The sequence below is a fragment of the Pelophylax lessonae genome (assembly GCF_965119305.1).
Source record: "Pelophylax lessonae genome assembly, chromosome: 5".
Classification (NCBI taxonomy): Eukaryota; Metazoa; Chordata; class Amphibia; order Anura; family Ranidae; genus Pelophylax; species Pelophylax lessonae.
The window spans coordinates 445,218,077-445,236,670 of record NC_138772.1 but is presented as its reverse complement, the minus strand read 5'-3'; the positions used below and the strand labels follow the sequence as shown (position 1 = coordinate 445,236,670).

General features: G+C 43.4%; 1 protein-coding gene across 1 annotated transcript in view; it reads left to right on the top strand.

The window, feature by feature from the left end:
* Positions 1-12,945, top strand: part of SLCO5A1 (solute carrier organic anion transporter family member 5A1) — a 140,919-nt gene extending 127,974 nt beyond the window's left edge. The window contains exons 8-9 of the mRNA XM_082259564.1: positions 301-365; positions 12,180-12,945. Coding sequence (XP_082115690.1) covers positions 301-365; positions 12,180-12,637 — 523 coding nt within the window. The 3' untranslated portion in view covers positions 12,638-12,945. The remainder of the gene's footprint in view (positions 1-300; positions 366-12,179) is intronic.
* The last annotated feature ends 5,649 nt before the right edge of the window (positions 12,946-18,594 follow it).

Below are 18,594 nucleotides of genomic sequence, written 5' to 3'. Positions count from 1 at the left end.
CACTCTGTAGGTAATGCACTCCTGAACTCTGCATGTAGCACACTCCTGAACTCTGCACTCTGTATGTATGGTAGTGCACCGCAGATACAACTGGCCCTTTGAGGGCAATCATCCTGCTTATGTCGTCCTTTGATGAAATTGAGTTTGACACCCCTGCTCTACACAGTGTCTTCATAATTTACCTATACATCCCTTTAATTTTAGAAGTGAGATAAAAGATGGTTGTACCAGTGGAATCATTTCATCTGATTTTTAATTTTACTGTTATTATTTCTGAGTCACAAGATATTTTCTTTGCAGGTCTGTGGATGAAGGTGAGCGGCCTTTTGCATTAGGAATGCAGTTTGTTTTGCTGAGAACTCTTGGTAAGTATTATTTTTACATGTCAAAAAAGAATATTCAGGTCATCATCAGTGGTTTTAATATACGTATGCATTGAAATGGAAAGTAAAGGTTAATTAAATGTTTAGTATTCACCTGTAGTACATTTATATATTTTGGAAAATTCTGTAGAATAAAAATAAATGCCATTTTAGGCTTACAATCATGAAATTTGATTTTAAACATTTACCATTGTGATAATGAACTTTACAGCTAAGTGAAATTCCTCTGTATCTTGTGGTGGCTTTAACATTTGCGGTGTTCACCCACAAGGTGGCGCTGTTATGCTATTTTTAGATTTGTAAAGCACATCATGCTCTCTAACTGGTCTTGATTTGCCAAGTTATGTATTGGCTGTCTTGAAAATTGTGCACTACAGGAGAAAACACATTTATAACAGTAATGAAATAAATATTTAGACTCTGAGAGATTCTGGTCCAACAATGGTTGTATTAATATAAATGCCAGGGATCAGAGGGGAAAAAAAATGACAATTGTTAACTCTTTATAGGTTTGGGACTGATGCGAATGGCTTTATGTAAAGTGCAGATTGATACATCAGTGCCGTTTACTCTAAATATGGGATAGAACCAAATACATTTTAGGGACAATTACCCTAAAGTTCCTTCACAGCTCTAACATAGGGGCTCAAACCACAGCCATTAATGTATTTATTATTCAGGAAAGCTGTAAAAGCATTAAATCTACTTAATAATGGCCAACCTGCCATATCTCCCAGTGAAAAATGAAGATAAACTCTGTGCCACTAGGATCCTTTAGAGGAAGGTCTGGATTCTCTTTTATACAAATTGTTAAATGCCTTCCTAAGTTCTTCTCAAAATCCATTGTACTGTCCTTTCGTATCGATTGCTAACAATGAGGGTTTCAACCCTCAGAACTCTGGGATTCAAGCTTGATCATTCTTAGGAAACGCATTATTTATGAGTCGTTTCCATCATGTTGCTCCACAGTAATGGACACAAACATATTCTCCAATATAATAGACCTTTTTTGCCGTTCAGTCTACCCACTGTATCAATGAGCGAATTTGAGACATATATTTGGCAAAACAAAAAATAAAATAGAGAGAAAATGATGGCGACCCTACTAAACAGAACTATGTATTTAAAGTGTATCTCTAATGGCGCTTTTCCACTGCATGGAACCGTACCGGTTCGGCACGCTTTTGTGCTTTTCCACTGCGGTACCGCATGGTATAGGGTCGGAACGGTTCGGTACGGTACGGTATAGGTTTGCTTTTCCACTGCATGGAACCGAACGGTACGGTACGGTACGGCTCTGAAAAAACAGTACCTACTCGATTGTGGTTCCAACAGGTACCAAACTGGTACCATATCCCACAATCCTTTGCATGCAGTCACTACTAGCCACTGATTGGTCAGAGAATCACACCCACCCCGTTGTTATCCCACCCACTTAACTTTAGTACTACTTTAGTGGAAAAGCAAACCTATACCGTACCGTACCGAACCGTTCCGACACTATACCATGCGGTACCGCAGTGGAAAAGCAAACCGGGCCAAGCAGGGCCGAGTAGAGCCGAGCCGGTACTTGCAGTGGAAAAGTGCCATAAGTAACAACAGAAAGAGAGGACATTTCTTCAAAAGGGCAGTCTTTTCTTAGACAATTTTCATTACAACGGGTTTCCCTATTGGTAGATTCCCTTCCACCTCCTGTTAATGACAGCTGTAAAAGTTTGTTAATCCCATCTGTCATGGAAACAGTGGATCGCCCCAGCTGGGACACACATGGCAATAAAAACCTGACAGAAGTTCCCATTACCATTCCCCACCCTATCCAAACTAATAACAATGTTTTGGGTAGTGATACATTTCAAAGTATGGTCCACCTTCTGCTGCCTGTTATAGAACAAGAAGACTTCCTAAGGTTTCCTAACCTGCTCTTTCTCTGAGACACCTTTGACAAAAATAAATCTCTGGATTCTTTGTTAAGTGTCGTATATAAATCCCTTTCTATCGATTTTTGCCTCTGTAGGATGTAATGGGGGAGATTTACTAACACCTGTACACACAGTGCATAGAAACCGATCAGCTTCTAACTTCAGCTTGTTCAGTTAAGCTTTGACAATAAAAGCTAATTGGTTACTATGCACAGCTGCACCAGATTCTGTGTGGGTCAGTTTTAGTAAATCTCCCCTTCTAGGCTTGGAGCTTGGGCTTGGATTTCACTCTTGGTACTGTAAAGGCATATGTCACATAATTAATGTCCTAAAAAAATAACAAATAATGTCTTTTCCCCAACTTTCTTTGAAATTTCACATGTCTATGGCAAACAATTTATTTTAAACTAACTTACTACTCTAATAGAGACTTGAAATAAATTGTATTATTAATTATTGCCTCCTTCAATAATAGAACAACAATAAACCCTCTCCTGTGTGCATCCCTGGGAGGCTAACCTTAACCTCTACTGAAAAATGGCAGACAATATGAGAACTTATCCTCTGCTATTACACTAAAGGGAAATGACTAAAAATAATTTGTATATGTACTTACTGCTCATCCTGTTTCAAAAATTGTGGAGCCATTGGTATAGATTGCCATTATTCAGCGACATGCCGTGTAGAACAGACATACACTATATTACCAAAAGTATTGGGACGCCTGCCTTTACACACACATGAACGTTATTGGCATCCCAGTCTAATGCCTCGTACACACACATCGATAGTTGGCCATGAATTTTCGGCCAACGTCCGATCGGCCGATTTTCGGCTTGTTAGTATGATGCTTTCGACAACCGACTCCGACTTTTCGGCCGAATAAAATCTGGTGTGCAGGCTATAAAATTTTTGTTGGCCGTCAACACAAGGGCCGATTTTCCGTCAGTCAGTACAAATTTCGGCAGACAAAAATCTGATGAGCAAGACTGGGCATGCTCTGAGAAGAAAATACACACGGAAAGTAAACCAGCACATGACATCACTTCTGAAGTTGGTTTTTGTTGGCCGAAAAAATTTGTGTGCAGTCTAGAGCACATTTCAACCAACACAACAACACTGGACAAAAGTCGGCCGATCGGTCGGCCGATAATCGTTGCGTGTGTACGAGGCATTAGTCCGTAAGGTTCGATATTGAGTTTGCCCACCCTTTGCAGCTATAATTGCTTCAACTCTTCTGGGAAGGCTGTCCACAAGCTTTAGGAGTCTGTCTATGGAAATGTTTGACCATTCTTCCAGAAGTGCATTTGTGAGGTCAGTCTCCGCTCTAATTCATTCCAAAAGTGTTCTATTGGGTTGAGGTCAGGACTCTGTTCAGGCAAGTCAAGTTCCTCCACTCCAAACTCGCTCATCCATGTCTTTATGGACCTTGCTTTCTGCACTCGTGCGCAGTCATGTTGGAACAGGAAGGGGCCAACCCCAAAATTTTCCCACAAAGTTGGGAGCATAAAATGGTCCAAAATGTCTTGGTATGCTGATGCCTTAAGAGTTCCCTTCACTGTAACTAAGGGGCCAAGCCCAACCCCTGAAAAACAACCCCACACCATAATCCCCTCCACCAAATGATTTGGACCAATGCACAAAGCAAGGTCCATAAAGACATGGATGAGTGAGTTTGAGGTGGAAGAACTGGATTGGCCTGCACAGAGTCCTGACCTCAACCCCCAACAGAAGACCTTTGGGATGAATCAGAGCCCAGACTGCAAGTCAGGCCTTCTCGTCAATATGAGTGACTGATCTCACAAATGCGTTCTGGAAAAATGGTCAAACATTCCCATAGACACACCCCTAAATCTTGTGGACAGCCTTCCCAGAAGAGTTGAAGCTGTTATAGCTGCAAAGGGAGGGCCAACTCAATATTAAGTCCTCATGCACACAGGGCGTTTGAAAAAAGGAGCTGTAAATACAAACTTTTAGAAGCGTTTTGTATTGGCGGTAATGTACATTTTAGCCACGTTTAGCAGCATTAGCGTTTGGCAGCCTTTCTCTGCCCACTTCTATTTTCCAACCTCAAATCCAACTACTACAGCATAAAAACGTCTGATGTGGCCTAACGCTGTATGCAGCCTTTAACAGCGTTTGGCGTTATTACAGCTTAACGCTGCTGCTTTAGAACGCGCTGGCCCTGGATTTTTTTTACAGTTTAAAAACGCCTATGCCACTTACAGCTCCTAAAAGCCTGTGTTCATGACGCCATAGAATAACATGGAGGGGCCGTTTTAAGCTGCAAGAAAAAACGTCTGACGCTCCTAAAAGCAGCTGTAAAAATGCCCTGTGTGCATGAGGCCTAAACTCTATGGACTAAGACTGGGATGCCATTAAAGTTCATGTGCATGTAAAGGCAGGCGTCTCAATACTTATGGTAATAATATAGTGTACTGGCAACTGCTCACAGGACTTATCTGTCGTGTCTCTTGGTCCCAAAATATATTTGCTGGGTCTTCCATCATGTTCACTTAGTAAAAATACCTCTACCTATCTTGCTCAGAACGTGTTCCTTTTCTTTAAAATTGAGGCTATCTGTTGGCAGGCTTAAAATTTCCTTCACAGGTTAAGGTGATATGATATCCATTGCTGTATTTTTCTGTTACTGATGGATATGCCTGAATCGTACCCCCTGCCTTTTTTTTGTATTCAATAATAAAACTTATTTTGACCCAATAGAGAGGTCAAGCAATGGGTTTCCCATTCTGTGGTGGAAGAGCAAGATAACACAATTTGATATCAAGTTATTATAGCTCTGTTTATTGTTCTTGAGTGTGTGATGGAAAAGCCAGTGATTCTGACGTGATTGCCAGTAAACTAGCATCAGTGCAGGGATCTGTTAGCGTATTCAGTATACCAAATGCTTATTGTGTACTGGTAATTTTAACCCTAGCATGAAGGCCTCACTCTGTTCCTTACTTCCTGTTGCATTATATATATATTAGAAGGCCAGTATGGTGGCCTGAATTTATGGGAGGAGCCCGGGGAAGGGGGGGGGGTATTTAAGCAGTCCACTCACCTGTGTTCTTTGTCGGTTCCAGTGCACAATACTACACATCATTGGGCCGACTCTTCCCAGCTCACTCCGTGTTCGTGAGTCTGTGCGTTCGATTACAAGTGTGTTGCGGCTTCCCCGTTTGCGGTTTTCGCTCACTATTGCAGATAGGATTTGAACCTTTTTCATTTCATACCCAATGTTACGATTCGTTACGTTTCCTATACCACATCCCTTTCGTACAACTTAGCTGCCTCCAAGTTGTTGTTGGTTGTGTCCCGACATCATTTGGTACAGGCATAGTAGATTCGTAGGTCCCTCTGCCTTGCTTGTCATCCCATCTACAAACATACAATTCGTTCATAGATCAAAGCCTCCGAGCGGCTGTCAGTTGTTGTCTCGACACAGGCTTCACTGGTTATATGATTGACTGTCTATGAGGTTGCCACCTCATCCATTTGTAGATCACCATGTATTGTTTGCATGGGTTTCTATGGCTAATTGAAGTGGAAATTACCCCCACCTGATGCCTTGTCTGCACTTTGATTAGCCTGGGGGGGGGGGGGGGTGGGTGGTTGATATGTGTTTGATTTTGGAGGAGAGGGTGGCACCAAAACACTCTACGACAGCCCAGTTCGAATCCTGGTCGCACTGGCGACATAGTGTTTCGTATCCTCGGAACGACACAAGTCGATTCCAGTTGTCACACACATCAAAGCTTCCTGCAGCTAGGTCTCACTTGTGGGGCTCCTGCCACAAGCAACCAGTCGTTACACAGACCATTCATGCGGTCGCACTTCCTCAAACACATACGATACTCTAGCTTCATAACTCGGCATGATTTGTCCTTGTTTTTGCCTCCCTGTTGAGGCTGCTTTCTTGAAATCGTGTGTGTATATATATATATATATATATATATATATACAGTATATGTATATGTATAATACGTTTTTCCAAAAGGCATTGTGCTTCTGCAACACAGCCTCCCCCATGAGGTTCGTGCCACAAGCTCTCAGTTACTGCTCTTACCACTCATTACCCGTTTACAGACACCATGAGCTTCTGCTACATGGCCTGCTTCTCAAGGTTCTTTGCCACAAGCTCTCAGTCGCTACCCATACCACTCATTATCCGTTTACAGGCACTACAAGCTTCCACAAAACGCCCCCCGCCACAGGCTCTCAGTCACCACTCATACCACTCGTTACCCATTTTCAGGCACCATGAGCTTCTACAGCACAACCTCCCCCTTGAGTTCCTGTCACAAGCTCTCAGTCGCCACTCACACCACTCATTTGCCCAATAACACTTACAACTCATGCAACTTCTTAGGTTTCAAACGCTGACATGCTTCAGCATGCCTCTTTTTAGTGTCAGCTCATTTATTTACGTCACCCGGTCAGCATGGCCTTGGTTATCCCCATACATCTTCCAATTTTCTCTACTGCTTGTTTTTGCCTCCCTTTGAGGCTACTTTCTTGCAACATGTGTTGCAAGCGTGTCTCCAGTGGCACAGCGAGGTCAGGTTGTTCCATCCTGCATAAGGCGGGACGTTTTTCTCGCAGGTAATAGGACATACATACACACATGCAGGACTTTGCATGCTTTAACCCGGGAGAGGGGGGGTTTTGTCAGGTTTTAGGGGGAGGGGGCGGGCTTAGGACTCTCTTTCACACCAGGTTAAACCTGGACCTCCATGTTACCTTTTTCAGGTTCCCGGTCGCCAGATTAGTCTCGGCCACAGCCAGGACCTCTATTCTATCAGGGCATGAGTCAGGTGGGATACTCTCCACATCAACCTGCAGCACACTTTATTCATCTTGATACCTCACATACACGAATTGGGCTGCCGGTTTGGCGCTTAGCTACTGTCACATTTTCTTCCTTACCTATTTTCTGAAGGACATCACCTTCAGATTACGCAGACACGGTTGCTAAACAGTTGCTTGCTGACAATGCAGATGTTAGCAGGCCAACCATACGTCACCTACTACAGAACGCAAAATTCCTACTTAGGCCACACCAGACTGCAGCTTCCCACCCTAGTACGCCCTGGGGCTTTGGTTCACAGGTCCGTACATGATACTGACCAGGCACCGGAGATATTGGTTATTTGGCCAGTCACCTCCTGACTAACCTAGGTTGCCCTGCACTCTTCGAGTTTTCTAAATTTCCACTCTTCAGCGTTTGCCGGAATGCATTGTGTTCTTCACTACGCCTGTCGTTCCTTTTTCTGTTCTTCCTCCCCCTTGCTTCTTACTTATTCTTACGTACTCCGTCTCTCCTCCGCTGTTCTTATTTTCCGAAACTTTTCTTAAACACACACACACACTCCCCTCTTTTCTCATTATAGCTGGAGTCATGTCACGGTTCAGCAGTGAGGACTCTGCCTCTGCCCCTCTGTCACCCACCGCGAGGTTCAAGGCCAGGCAGCACTCAGTCCCTCAGGGCAGAGCTGCGGCATAGGGCCATTCCCCACTCCGCCACAGCCAGGAAAGCCAAATTATTCAGGCTGCTGTTCCCAACACCAGCAGCAGCTGCACCCGGCACCCTGCAGGCATCCTTGCAGTCCATCTCCTCAGCTCTCGCCCAGCTGCAGACCATGATTGGCACGCTGACTGCAGCAGTCTCCTTTGTGCAGGCAAGAGTAGAAGTCCTAGAGGTGCTCCTGACAGTGGCCCCCCCTTAGACATGGTCGTAGTGCCCGTCTTGGCACTACCACCCACAGGTACGCCGGACACTAGTTACACTATTTTTCTTGCACACCTCATCCCTGCCAGCATCAGGAAGGACATCCTGGAGGGAAACCATGTTAACCTGGCCTTCCTGCTCATCTCGGTCCACAATCTGGCCGATAATAAGTCCTACGCCTGGGGGAACATGTGTGTGGTTCTAAAGACCAAAGACCCCAGCCTCAATCGCAAACTGTCAATCACCGAGTTTGTGCTGGCCTTCGGCATGTTTAGGAACGTGTTGTGCTTGGCCAACCCCGGCAGGAAGGAAGAGATGGATTTGTACCTCCATGCCGTGGTTGACAAATACGGAGGCTCTGCGTTTTACAACTACCGGTTCTCGTTCGCAGCTAGAGCCACAGCCAAACTCGCCCAGTTCCAAACCAGCACAAATTGGAGCATCGTGGACAATGAGTTGTTCTGCCGCCACTTTGCAGGTCTGCATTCACCGCTTTGCGCTGTTTGCCAGTCCTCCATGCACACGGCAAACTGGTGCTCCAACACTGACACCAGACGTTCCTTGGTTTCCTTCCCTCTACCTCTAGTGCCGCTCAAGGCTTGCTTGCCCTATGCAACATCCTCAGGTGGACAAATGAGATGGCCCGTCCAGTTACTAGGCAAGATGCTTATCTGCAACAACTTCAACTATGGCACTTCAACCAATGCCGATTGCTCCACATTTGTGTCAACTGTCATAGAGCTCATCCCAAGAGCACATGCACCCTCAAGCGTCCCAACTCATCCTGACTGAGCTGGGTGAACGTACGATGGCTGGAGTTGTATCTTTCCTTTCACCCGTCACCCACATACGCACTATTCCTGGTGTGCGGGTTTATCTCCGGATTCCACATGGGGCTCATAACCCTACCCCACACCACCCATGAGTGCAGGAACCTCTGCTCAGCCTCCACTGATGAACAGGTTATTTACAATCTGTTGCAGATCGAGCTGGACCGGGGATTCATTATCGGCCCCTACGCTGAGTCACCATTTGAGACAAGGAGAGTTAGCCCTATTGGACTTGTCAAGGGCAAATTCTCAAATAAATTGCGTTTGGTGTACGACTTGTCCGCGCATCATTCCTCCCACATCCCCAGTCTTAACTCACTGATTCCTTCTGAAGAGTTTTCTCTTAAGTATGCGTCAGTTGACTTAGCTATACAGTCGATCATTAGCATCATTTCAGATTATTTTAAGCTCTTACCCATTGAACCTTCCTTGTGGCAGCAGCATAGCATTATATGGAGAGATTCATACTACTTTGCTACCAAAATGACCTTCAACTCAAAGAGCAGTTCATGGCTCTTTGATACGTTCGCTCAGTCCCTCACCTGGATCCTAACTCAGCAGGCGCAGTGGCAGAAAGTTATCCATTACCTGGATGATTTCCTACTGATCAAACGGCCCGACGAGCCCCCGTCAGATTTAGACAAATTAAGGGTAGTGTTCGGCAACCTCAATGTGCACATAGCGGAGCATAAAGTGGAAGGCCCCGTGCAGTCCATCACCTTTCTAGGAAATAACCTTGACACCTGCTCTATGCAGGCCAGCCTACCCCCTGACAAACTGTCCCGGATTAGGGCGGTCATTCATGCCTTCACCACCTCACAAAGTTGTACCAAGAGACAGCTGCGGTCCCTGTTAGGCATGCTGAACTTTGCTATGAGAATTGTCCCTCAGGGGCATTCTTTCATTTCTCGCCTCCTCATCTTCCTTTCCCACGCACAGGACCCCGACCAAACCTAGACCAGGCAGCTGCTGCAGATCTAGCAATGTGGGACAACTTCCTTGAGAACTGGAACGGTGTATCCAGGTTCATCCCAGCAGCTTCAGCCTCATATAGTAACAGATGCAGCAGCCTCCTGGTCCCCGAGTTCAGCCAGACATCCTCAGTTCGAGCTTTACCCTATTGTTGCGGCAGCTCAGGTCTGGGGATACATCTGGGCGGGACAGACCACGGTCTTCTCCACGGACAACTTAGCCACAGCTGAGATTGTCAACAAAGGCAGGTCCAAGTCCCTAGCCATCATGTCCTTCCTATGCAGGCTGGTGCAGATATCTCTTCAGTACAATTTCAATGTGCACTGTACTTACATACTTGGCAAGTGCAATCTCGCAGCAGACCCACTGTCCCGCCTCAATTTTCCTTTGTATTTCTTGCAGAGACTCGGAGCCGACCCAACCTCATTTCCTATCCCAACTTGGTCGCAGCTAATGATGGGCTAAAAGACCACCTTCACAATGCTACGCTGCTCATAAACCAGTCACTGTCGTCCCAACACGCTGAAGGCCTACCGCACAGCTTGGAACGCCTATGGCGAATTCCTAGCCACATGCCCCAGGATGATCACAGTTCACATCAAGCATGTCCTGGCCTTCGTGTTTGAGCCTGTCCCACAACACTGTCAGACTGTACCTAGCTGGTATCCAGCATTTCCTCTCCCTACAAGCCCCTGGGAAACCCTTGTTGTTCGCGATCCATGCGGTCAAAGTATTGCTGCGTGGCATCCAGAAACATCAGCCCATAGCCAGTAGCAAACGCTTTTCCATATCAAGTTCCACATTCCGGGACATGTCAGCCATACTGTCACGGACCCCTTTTGGGTTGCTCCCCAGCCTGGTCATCAAAGCTGTTATCTACCTGGCCTTCTAAGGCTTCCTACGGCCCAGTGAGTTTACTTACATTGGCTCCAGTTGCCAGGTGCTACGCAGGTGCCATCTGGTCCATCTTCAAGACCATTTTGTCCTACATTAGTCCGGCACTGGGGTCGACATCAAAATCTTCAAGACCCACAAAGAATGGTGTCCAGTAGCGGTTCTGGACCAATTGTTATCAAACCTGCTGAGCCAGTCTAGCTCCAGCCCATTGTTGCCTTTTCCTTCCAGCCCACTAACAGCTCGCCAGTTCATCAGACGTGTTCACATCCTCCTGGCTAATCTAAGCCTCAACCCTAACCAGTTTTCCGGCACTCTTTCTGGAACAGAGCACCTCTCGGCATGGGGTGCCAGGTCATGTCATGAGAAGATTAGGCAGATTGAAATCCACCCGCTTTACATTCTGAATCCCCAGGTTGAGATGTCGCACGCCTTCAGCAAGCTTGCCCAATAAATGTCATGTATACCAATAAAACAGCTTTTCCTATACTGGAATTTTTGCCCCCTTTTTGGTGTACTGACCAGCTGACCATGACACACCTCAGGTCTATGTTATCTTGTGAGTCTTGTTGCGTCTTCATGTGGTTTCACGTCTATCTCGGTTGGAGGGCTCCGACCATAAATATATATTAATAGTGAGTAAAGAAATTGTTTTTTGTTTTGTTTTTTTTTTTTGCTACCGTTAAGTGGTAAATAGAATTTAGTTCTAACTGTATGAATTGGACCTTAGGGCCAAATAAAGTGACCCTATATCAACAAACATGGTGGTGGCTGTGTGATGGCTTTTTTTTACTAGCCTCAGGCCCCTTTCTGGTATAAAAGGAGCCATTAATTCCTCTTTGTGTTAGAAACTTCTAAAGTAGAATGTTAGGCCATAAGTCCATGAGATGAAGCTGAATTGCAGTTGGGTCATATAGGATGAAGGATCTCAAGCGTGTAAGTAGGTCAACAGCTAAATGGCTTAAGTTATGGAATGGCCTGAATTCAGTGGATGTTGTGACAAGACCTGAAAAGAACTGTTAATGCTCAACAGCCTGCAATCGTTGCTGAGCTAATGCAGTTCTGTATAGAGGTATATATCTAAATTCCTTTAAAGTGTTTTTTTACTTTTTCAATTTACTTGCTGTAGTGACTAGAGGTAAATAAAAAGGTATTGACGCTAAGTTCCGAAAGATGACCGGGGCTATTTGATATGTTGAGAGAATCATAACTCGGGCTTTGACTCTTTGGTTAAAACATTTTGATCTTTGTATATCAATAAATGCAAACATGGAGTGAAATAAGGTTGTCTTTGTATACTTTATATAAAAAAGAACCCCAGAGCTAGCTATACATTTTCCATCTAACACTCTGTAATTACATTGGCAACCTACCGTGTCTCATTGCACATTATTTATTGTGTGAAATGATGCAAATTTCCAAACTCCCCAACGTGTCTTTGTTTTTGCAGCTTACATTCCTACACCGATCTACTTCGGGGCTGTTATTGATACAACGTGCATGCTTTGGCAGCAGGACTGTGGAGTGCAAGGCTCCTGCTGGGAATACAACGTGACATCATTTCGTTTCGTTTATTTTGGACTGGCAGCTGGTTTGAAATTCTTAGGATTCATTTTTATATTTCTGGCCTGGTATTCCATTAAACACAAAGAAGATCAGTTGCAAAGGAGAAGGTGGCAGGCCTCCCCAATAAGCACAGTCAGTGAGATGATTGGCAACACCAGAGCGGAGCCAAATTATGCACGGACCAGATCCTGCCCCGCCTTCAGCGCCAGGGAAGAGCCAAATGAAGACAGCAGCATAGACAAAGGAATCCAGCACATAGCACAAACCTATCCTGGGCCTTTCCTGGAAGCAATAAATTCATCCTTTGAGAATTCCCAAGAGGAGACCCCAGCTGACACATAGTTTGGATAGTCACAGTCCATTTTCCTGACCGAGTTTAGTATGGCGCCTTGTGCAACACGTGCCTTTTATATGAACTACAAACATATGGAAAAATTGATAACACCTTAATCAGTAGCAACAGGGTTGTTGGGGGCTGGTTACCTCAACAAAATATGTTTTCTCCATTTTTTAATTGTTAGTGGTAAACCTGTGCTCTACCTTTATGAATCTGTACTTTACTAAATGGTTCCTAAAGGAATAAAAAAATACTGAAGAAATATGGGAACAGCACATTTGGAATTGCTCCATGACATTTACATCTCGGTTATAAGATTTGCAGTGTACAGCTTACCTGTTAGCCAACTTGAATTACCCAATATCCCTTGTCCAAAGACAGATCAATAATAGCTCTGAAGCACTCTCACTGAACAGGCTAAGGATGAGTATACAGTTAACCACGATAAATTGGTGTGCGGCTCGGGCTCGTTTTTCACTTGGGGGGTAGTATAAATAGTTCTGTGTTCGCTGCTACAGGAGTACTGGTGAAAGAATGGAGTTCCTCCCAGATCCTGTGATCACTAGAGGTAAGAAGGAAAGAATCCCTGGTGCCACACATCCATGAGGTTGTGTGATAAAAAGAGAGAAAACCTAAGCCTGGGCTCCCGCCATGCCATGTTCCAAATGCGTTTCACTGGCCCCTTGGAGCTTAGTCATGACTAAGCTCCAGGGGGAAGAGCAAAACGTAGGGTGGCGTGGCTTGGCAGGAGCCCAGGCTGAGGTTGTCTATCTCATTATCACAACCTTGTGGATGTGAAGCACCAGGGATTCTCTCCTTCTTCCCTCTAGTGATGAGTATACAGTGCCTAGTCCAAAAGTTATAACGGTCAAGCCTTTAGTTTCAATCTGAATCCAGAATCAGAGGGATCCACAGATAAGGATTTTTCTAATTAACAGTAGTTAGAACAGGTAGGACTGAAGTTTTTGTAAATGGCTGACAGATTTACTTTAAAGCAGTATTAAACCCAAAAGCAAGTATTTATTATATTTCAGCTTACCCATTTTTAGATGCGGTGACTGCATTGGTTTTTTTAAGTTTTCTTTTCATAATTCTTACCTAGGCATCTGGCCAGTAAGTCTGTTGTTTTTCAAACAAAACAAGCAGATGTAGCATTTAGAGGAATGAGACAAACCATTTACAACTAACATGACTGCTTACAACGATCAGCTTTTATTTATGTATGTAAAACCTTTATCTCAAAAGGAAAAACAACTGTTTGCTGTAACTGCTTAAAAGGTGTCAGCCAGAGTTTGACTTCAGTTTGTTAGTTAAATCTGCTAGTATATCTAACAGTCCCCTCTAGGGTTGCCACCTCATCCCTTTAAAACAGAACACATATTAATTACACAGGTTCTGTGGCTGATTAAGGTGGTAATTAAACTCACTTGGAGCCTTCTCTGCATTAAATTAGCCTCAGAACCTGTGTAATTAATTTGTGTTCTGTTTTAAAGGGATGAGGTGGCAACTCTAGTCCCCTCTCGCCTGATTAACAATACTGTTTTTCAAAGGTGCCCCCTGTTCTTCTTCATCCAAAGGGGGGGGGGGGGGACTCTAATACAGGAGGTGTGTTACTGGCCAGATCACCAGGTGAAAACGGAGGGGAACAAGCTATGCTGTCATCGTACATATTTGAGCATAACCCAATCTTTTCTAAATATGTGAAAAATTTCAATTTTTCTTTTCTTAATTGAATGCCTACTTTGGAGATGCTTCTAGGTAGCCTCATTGGTGTTGGGGTAGTTCATGACCTGACTTATAGAAAGACATGTTATAACAGCAGACAGTCAGCTCAAGTCACTGTGCAGGTTGATTTTTCCCCAAATACAGGTAGAAGATGCTCTGTGAGTGCAAGGAGAGGATGTTAGGACGTTGGGAGCTCCTTTTTTTATTTTTTTTATAAGGTGAGATCAGTAATCTCTTCCAAGTGTGCTGTCTCATATTCCCCCATGTGCTATGAAGTACAGAAGCGTTTGGTTGATAGTAACTGCCTGTCAGAACTGGCACAGCTGGCAGGATTCAGCCACTAGGTGGCCAGCTGGGATGTTTCGTGCCAATAGCTGGAAATCAACAGACTGCATTATCTATCGGAATGTTTGTCATTGATACCAGGTGTGCTACATGTAATTAGAAGATACTAAACATAGTATGAACTTTACTGTGAGGTATGCTTTAAAGCACAATTGAATTAGCCTAAACTATGCAACAACACTGTAGAGAATTGCATTGGAAGCATGGCATAAATCATACCCATAAATATGCAAGCCATACTAATGTTATCTATCAGGCAAGCGTACCTAAACATTGAACTTTTCACTGTAGGCATCAATATAATAACCATCAGGTTTTATATGTATATAGTAACCTATTGGTAATACACAAGCAACTGAAAAAAAAGCAGTATACAAAGGTTTAGTTGCATCTTTTTTGTTGTTATATGATAACTTTTGTTATTGTTTTTAGGACTAATGTACAGATAGAACTTTTTGGTTTTGTTTGATCAACTTTTTGTAAGTGGCTATAGGTTCAAATTGAGTCCCGTATATACTGTACACAGCCTAGACTGACATTTTTTTCTGATTGTGGTTCATTTTAATTTCTTATGCCTTCTTATTGTAGTTCTAGTCTTGGAGAATTGTTCCGACATCCTCCGGTGTGCAGAGGAGCAGCACATCCCAGGGTCCAACGAGCAGGGAGGATGCAGCATAGAATTCTACTCATCTGTATCCAGTACCCCTAAGTATGTTGGTGGAACACCCTTAAAAATAGAATAGAATGTCTGGGGCAGTAAACCAAAAATATGTACTGCACTTCTCCCATGTTAGAAACTTTTCATCACTTTTTATCATTTTTTATAACAGCAAATAGTATGTTGCGAAGTTATGTTTGTTGTATATCAGGTGCCACATCCCTAAACAATTGCCAACAAAAAAAGTCCTAATTAATGGGACTTTGAAGGCACTAAGGAACTACAAAAATAAAAAATATAAAAATGTTTATTTATATAATATTTGTAAAATCACAAATTATAAAAACTGGCAACACTAATCACTGTGTTCTGCTGCCAGGGAAGGCTCCCCACCAGCAGAATACAATAGAGCTGCGGGAGGGATTCTCCCATCAACAGTGACTGTGTTGATGGGGGAATCAAGCAATTTTCTTTCCTTCCACCCATGGGGGGAAGTAGAGAAAATTGCATTATCCATGGGCGTCCAGGATTCAAACTATGTGTGCGCAGGCTGATCAATCGATCAACTTAGGTACAACCAGCCTGCCGGATTCACTTGCAATTATTGCTAACAGCTGCTATAGCCACTAGCAATAATCACTGTCTTCTCCCTGCGGGGACGGCTTCCCCTGCCGGGAGCAGACAATTGCTCTTCAGGATGGATTCCCCTATCAGCACCTGTGATTGCAGGAAAGAAATTGAATTTGCACTGTCTGTGGCCTGCCTTAAGCCTCGTACACACGATCAGCTTATTAGACAAATTTTTATCCATTTTTTGTTGCATGCTAAGCTCATATGGAAAGTGAAGAGGTTACTTTCATAAGAAAATTCTCGTACGACAGAATTCAACTCCAGAAGTGATGTAATGTGTTGAATTGTTTTGTATGTATTCTTTCGTTTCTGAGCATGCATAGTCTTGCTCTTACGTTTTTTTTTTTTGACAAAAACTGTACTAATTAAACAAAAATTGGATGTTGTGTTCACGTACAATAACAATTTTATAGCCTGCACATTCCGTTTTTGACGTTCCAAAATTTGTAATTGGCTGTCGAAAGCACTATACTAACGATCCAAAAATCAGCAGATCGTTCATCTGACGAAATTTAACTTCCGATTTTCTTATCGTGTGTACGGTCCTTTCGGCTGTCAGTGAGCAGTCCTCCATAATGCCCCATACACAAGTGCAGATTATCTGCAGACTTTTGTCTGCAGACTTACCAAAACCATATAATATGAGGTCAAACCTAAACACTTTCAATTTGTATGCAATCCGGCAGGCCCTTGCACTACATAGAAAAGGTAAGTCTGCAGACAAAAGTCTGCAGATAATCTGCACGTGTGTATGGGGTATTATAGAGAGTCACAGCAGGTAGAGTTAATAACTACTGAGAAAACAGTGTCCAGAGCAAAGCACTCAATGCATAATACAGAACGACCAATCAGTACTCTTGATCTGGTGTTAATTCATTTAAAGTGAATTCTGATCGATAGCTATAGGTTGCCATACCTCTCACCTTTCTGAGATGCTAAAGAGGAACACTTTTTAGTATAAACATTGTTGGCAAAGGACTCGTTCCTCCCATGCCCCTTGTTATGAGCACCAAGAAGATTTTTTTCACCACTTCCTTTATACTGGATTTTCAGAATAACAAATGCAATAATTTATAGATTGGAATAAAAGGTTTAGTTTTACTTGTTGTGCAAGACATCAGTCCAAAAAAAAGGGAAAACTAAAGAGGGACAGAGGGGTTTGAATTCAAAAGAGGGATAATTCTTCAAAATATGGGGTAGTTAGGAAGTATAGGTTACGGCATTTTTCTTTGGGTTATTTGCTCCTTGCAGTGATTCTTAAAGTGTATCTAAACCCAGGAACAAAAATGTAATATAATGCAGTTTACTAGTCCTTAGGTGTGGTGGCTGTATTAGTTTTCTTTTTTCAGGCTTTTTTTTCCCCCCCCTTTGATTTAACAGGCGATTCTGCAAGTAACACGCTTCCTGTCCTTGGAGGATGCTCATTTATTATATTGTATCTATAGGGTTGAAACGCTTTTAGGACTATAGCACATCTTCCATTTAAAATTATTCTATCTATAATCTAAAGACCACTCTCTTTATACATTTAGGTAGAATATTTTGTTTGGGTATAGAGTTTTTTTTTTATCTCCACTGCCAAACATGTGGATACAGTATGGCCCGCCCTCTGAATTGAGCATATCTTGGGTATTGTCAGCACAGGAGGTCAGCTTATCTTGCAGCGCCTCTTCAGAATCATGTTCTGCCTAGAAGAGGGTGCGTATCTGCTATCCTTTTCAACATTACTCCTGCTAAAGATTGGGCTAAGACAATAAAGTATACAGTATGTAGACAGGTTAACCGGATTAAACAAACAAAATTGCCCCTGCCCCCATCCATAACTGGCCTTCAAAGCAAGAAGCACATGGAAGGGCTGCACATGCAAAACAAAACCATAAAAATTCCCAGCTCAACTCACCAACTAGTCTGCCTAATGACTTACCCTGTCTAACAATATGCTTTAAAAACGGGTTTAGTTAGCGCACATTTGCAAACGCATGAGTAAGCTGCAAGGCTACTTCACGGGACCCTGTATTATCTGCAGTCCTAACCCATCTAGATTTATGAGACCACAATGGAAGCACATGCATTTTAATGGATAGATAGAGGGCAGGTGGCCCTGGAGGTAGCCTAGTCCTCCTTAAAGGCACAGGGGCACCCCGGGCACCCAGCATATAGCACAATGGCAGCAAAGGCATCCAGTTTGTTCCCTCACCAGTATACATTAACCAGATTGTTTGTTTTATTTTCCCATACTCAGCTCTAGACCACATAGGTGGAAATGTATGACAACACAATTTTAAAGCAAACTGAACCTAACCTTTTAATTATTGGTAATCCGGCAGCAGGACTTGTCTGCATACTTTTTTCAATGTCAGAACATTCTCTTTTTTTATTCCTAAAGTACTCTGGTGCTCCAAAATGAGTGGTGCCTACCCGTTCCCACATACTGTCTCATTTTCCAACAAGCACTCTGCAGCCAACTGGAAAATGTGAACAAAATTGGTGGACTGTGGTGCATCCTTTATGTTTCCTGTAATCTAATATTCATTGAGAAAGTTCACACTATTTTATTAAAAAAAAAAAAAGTTTATAGAGGGCACTGGGAGGTGCCTCCAAACA